General features: G+C 44.7%; 1 protein-coding gene across 1 annotated transcript in view; it reads right to left on the bottom strand.

The window, feature by feature from the left end:
- Positions 1 to 4,339, bottom strand: part of T265_11351 (hypothetical protein) — a gene marked incomplete at both ends in the record, with an annotated part of 19,209 nt that extends 14,870 nt beyond the window's left edge. The window contains 4 exons of the mRNA XM_009177982.1: positions 102 to 987; positions 2,877 to 3,000; positions 3,050 to 3,420; positions 4,131 to 4,339. Coding sequence (XP_009176246.1) covers positions 102 to 987; positions 2,877 to 3,000; positions 3,050 to 3,420; positions 4,131 to 4,339 — 1,590 coding nt within the window. The remainder of the gene's footprint in view (positions 1 to 101; positions 988 to 2,876; positions 3,001 to 3,049; positions 3,421 to 4,130) is intronic.
- Between the last annotated feature and the right edge of the window lie 392 nt (positions 4,340 to 4,731).

The raw sequence follows: 4,731 nt of genomic DNA, 5'->3' as shown, positions 1-4,731 counted from the left end.
TATGTATGTATATATATATTCCATTACACAAGAACCAGAAAACAACCTTATGTAAAAGTATTGGACAAAAACTAAGCCCACAGATAACCAGCAACACTTACCAGCACTTCTGTTGACGGCCCAAGGTCCACGGTTATGCGCAACTTGATACTGCAGTAGAATTTGATGACAGTATCACCGAGGGAAGCGGGTATACCGACTCCGCCTGCAGACAGAATGATTTGTTTTAGTTGCAGTGGGCCAGTTGCAGGCTGGGCGAAACGAGGAAGCGCCGCAACCGGATCAGCTATACCCACCATATTGGCTGGAGGGCCAACGAAAGGTAAAAGGTTAGGCCGGTCACCAAAGGCGAATGGAGGAAGCGGGTTATTCTGTATACCGGGAACAAGAACAGCACCACCAGGTTGAGGAACTGGGCCAGGAGCAATGACAATCGGAACATTTCTATTATCCGGATGCCCGGAGAAATTGTTGTTTACGGGGTGATGGGGAACACTATTTTCGTTCCGATGCTGTCCGGGGGAGTGGCGTCTACGGGACTGAGGTCTTGGAATAGTTAATCCAGTGGGGATAGACAGACTAGGTAAGCTAAACAGGTTAAGACCAGCAACAGTAAGGAGCTGGAGCAAAGGAGAAAAGACACTTGGTGACAACGGAGATTCTGATCTGTTTCCGGAGAACTGAGGACGTGATGGGTCGGCGATAAACGTAGAATCAAGAGACTGATCAAGAGCAGGACGTAAAGCCAGCATACTAAGTAGTGATGAGTACAACATTGTGTGAACGACCGGGCCATTCAGAGCAGTTGCAACAAGTGCAGAGCGGACCTTATTGCAATAGCTGGAGGCTGAGTGGAATGGATTCTGTTGATTGAGGTCATCTTCGGGATTGGAGCTGCCAGTGGATCCTGACGCGTTCTGACGCACGCGTTTAGCGACAGTGCAACACCGTGCCAAGAACAGATCGGACTTTCGCTTTGACCTTGATCTGTTCGGGATGAAAGAGGGGAAGCTGGATGGGGTGGGGTTCTCAACCAGGTTTGAAGATATTAGAATAGTCACCAAGGAAGACAATGTCAGTAACGTAACACAAATCATATATTCCTAGTATATGGTCTGGCTACACTACAATAATCTCCAAAGGCTTGTTTCATTGCTCAGTAGTTGGAAAGGATGAGAAATAGTATAGCATTCTTCACTACTCCAGTGTTTGGAAGGTAATAGTGCAACTCTTCGCAATTCAACTGGATTTGGGTCTCACAAGCGGAGTATTTTGGACAAACAACGGGTGCACTAGCTAAAATAGCACTCCGTTGTTTAGTACTATGCATCACAGCGAACCTATTGAATCAAAACCTCAAGAAAACCCCATATAACAGACTGCTAGCCATTTAAATTAGATCGACGTTCCACGCCTAGGAGACCTGAGAAGAGATGTAGGATACAACAAGGGAACTTCGACTGATGATTAGAAGGGGTTCAAAGTTTGTAAAGAATTGCCATCACGGTGTCGCTCCTCAAGCTGTTTTCCATTCATTCTCCAAGTGGCCTTCGTCTCTTACAACTTCTAATAGCTTCCTGGAAAAACAGTCATGTAATGTTGGGCTAAAATGACCATTTGAACACGGCTGAATGATCTGTAGCGGTCACTTCCTTGTTTCTTCAAGCAACGTCGCTTAATTTGTCTAGTAAATCCGTGCTCAACAGATCACGCGACTCATTTGTTGCGCAAATGAACGGGTCAGATGACAAAATCCTGTCCCCTCGCAACCTACACCGACAACAAGTCAGTTCCCGTCTTGTACGCGTCGGAACGATTCTATGTATACACACTTCAAACCTCCCCATATGTAGGAAGACACAACACAGTCACCACATACATACGCACGCGCGCAAGGGGCACGAAGTCAACCAAACTCCACAAGTCCATGGACAACTACGGAATACATGTAGCAACTATACTGTGGATAAAACACGTCCCCTGTCCGGACTTTCATCCAGGAACTCCAACGAGTTGTAAACGAAAAGTCCACTTTTGACTTACTCCATTTTATACATGGTGCAACTAGTAACTGTAAACTACTGCCAACCATAGTAAAAACTGTTAATAGTCCATATACCTTCTGAAGTATATTATGACTATTATATACTGTGCACTAACAGATCTTCAGATGGCGTGATCCTGGAGAAAACCGAACTGATAAGCGAGTCTGAAGATTGGTATGGTGATAATTAATTTGCGTACCAGAAGAACGAGTCTTGGACCAGAGCTGTTCACTGATTATTCAATGCACCGTAAATAATAATGATAATAAACCGACGGAATGAAAGCAGTGTTCAACACTGATGTTTTTCTGATGTCCCATGATTCAAACGAATACATGACTTGCTTACGCGACCCCTAAGTGACACGGTGTGAGGGCTTCTGGTGGAAGTTTGTACCTGCTAGTGACAGGTGACATTTAGCGGACGAGTAAGACAATCGCTCTCCGCTACACGTAGAGTGCGGGTTTGGGGAACCAGGAAGTAATCACCTCGGTAGTTTGAATTCTTTTTACAAAGTAACTACAATGCGAAAACTCCACACCACAAAAACGGTGTATCGGAAGGGAGCCTCTCCTCATGGGAGAGTAAACTAACACACAGTCTCCCCTTTCGAATACCTGATAACTGTCATTTCGTCGCCGTGCATACAGAAAACAGAGAGTGCATGTGTCAACTGTCATGGCCTAGCTGACAGTTGCCCGTTGAATAAGTCCCAATTCTGAATCAACGAAGACGAGGACAAGAGCTACATCAAATGGGTACATGAGGTTAAAAGAAAGCCCTGTCAAATGTAGAATAAAGGGGCAAACGATCATGAGGATCTCAACTTACCGTGTCACCCTCTGAGAGTCTAAGGACTGACATTGTTGTATTTCATAAGGAGGTTCTGGATGGACTTCGTCTTCAGTAAGTGTCGAGGACAGTCGCAAAAACACATCCACTTTGTCCAACAACACTAGGGAAAAAATGAACCAGCGCATTATACAGGAGCACCATCCACCTACCCTTCTGAAGTTCCTTTATTGAGCAGTTGGCGTAATTTGTGTTATATAAAATTGTGTCAAAATAAGGAAGAACATCCTGACGATCAATATACTTTAACATCTTCTGCATCGTTCTGTGGTTGCTTTCATCAATTTGGCCGCAACGATAAAGATAACGGAAACCCAGTTCGGGCATGCTAGTAGCCTGGGTGAGCTTCCGATTCCAATCTGACTGCCTAGGCATCAGATCCCGATACTTGTGAAGGGCTCGTTTGATGTCCTTGTCGGATAACTTGGCTAGTATCCAACGGTATAATTCACCCACAGAAACTTGACACTTCCAGGCACGAACGTAGCGTAGCTCCTCTCCGTCCGTGGCATTCCTCATAATGCTACAGAGAAACAAATGAACTGTATAACGTAATTAACCGTTCCACAAGGGATAGAGCAATTGAATTTAAAGGGACACTGCATGGTTGTCAGGAGTTAGGGAAGAGCACCCCTCCATATACGGCCTGCTTTTAACTCTTCTTCAGATCCAGTCTAACCTCTGACAATACCTTAACCATTAGCCATTTCACGGGCTGTAAGAAACTTCAAGCCAAATGGCGGACACATACAGATTGGACCTCACTGCTGTGTGACGATTTTCAACAGAGTTATGATGCGGACTGTACAAGTCATCAGAAAAATTGTCATTATTATCTACATTAGTGTTCAAAACTGATGTTTCGCCGCCCTACAAGCACAATTTATTCGAAAGCATTGTGGTGAAGAAAAGAATAAAAATGGATGGGGAAGGACTTAGTGCACAATTAGCCATTTCACGGGCTGTAAGAAACTTCAAGCCAAATGGCGGACACATACAGATTGGACCTCACTGCTGTGTGACGATTTTCAACAGAGTTATGATGCGGACTGTACAAGTCATCAGAAAAATTGTCATTATTATCTACATTAGTGTTCAAAACTGACGTTTCGCCGCCCTACAAGCACAATTTATTCGAAAGCATTGTGGTGAAGAAAAGAATAAAAATGGATGGGGAAGAGACTTAGTGCTAGCCTACCACAACCATTCCGAGGTGCCGACGCCTCAAAACACTCATTCAGATAAACTGGATAGAAACTGACAACAAGAATGCCTGTGACATCGATTAGAATCCAACTCTTACATCGTCTCCAACCACGCACAGGGAAAATCACGCGGACCACATCCTGAAAGACGAGTCTGACCGACAGCACTGACTTTTTGTAATCTCTTTTATACTCTTCTGCTAGGCCAATGACCGACAACCTCTCTCTTGTCAGCATTCTGAATCAAATATGGATAACAGCACTCTCTCCAGCAAACGATGATTCGGCATGCGCAGTACGTGGCCTGACCACCGCACCTTCTGGTGCTGGACACATACTTCGATTGACGTTACCGTTGCACGACCGGACACTCATCGGGACCAACCTACACGAACATGGTTCTGAGACAACGGTTTCATTTTTACTGTTCATATATGCCAGAACTCAAAACCATACAAGGCAGCCCGTACTGCAGCCTGATTTATCACCATGACGTCATAAATACCCGAATTAGATAACACGATTCAAGCCTTAGAGATTTCTATTTAACCTCATCTGTCACACTAAAACCGGAGCTTATAGAACCCCGCGGATGGGCGAAACGCTTTAAAACTTCTAGTGCCTCTCCT

The sequence above is a fragment of the Opisthorchis viverrini genome, assembly GCF_000715545.1.
Source record: "Opisthorchis viverrini unplaced genomic scaffold opera_v5_478, whole genome shotgun sequence".
NCBI lineage: Eukaryota > Metazoa > Platyhelminthes > Trematoda > Opisthorchiida > Opisthorchiidae > Opisthorchis > Opisthorchis viverrini.
Note: the sequence above shows the minus strand (reverse complement) of the source record. Positions and strands in the feature narration are given on the sequence as shown.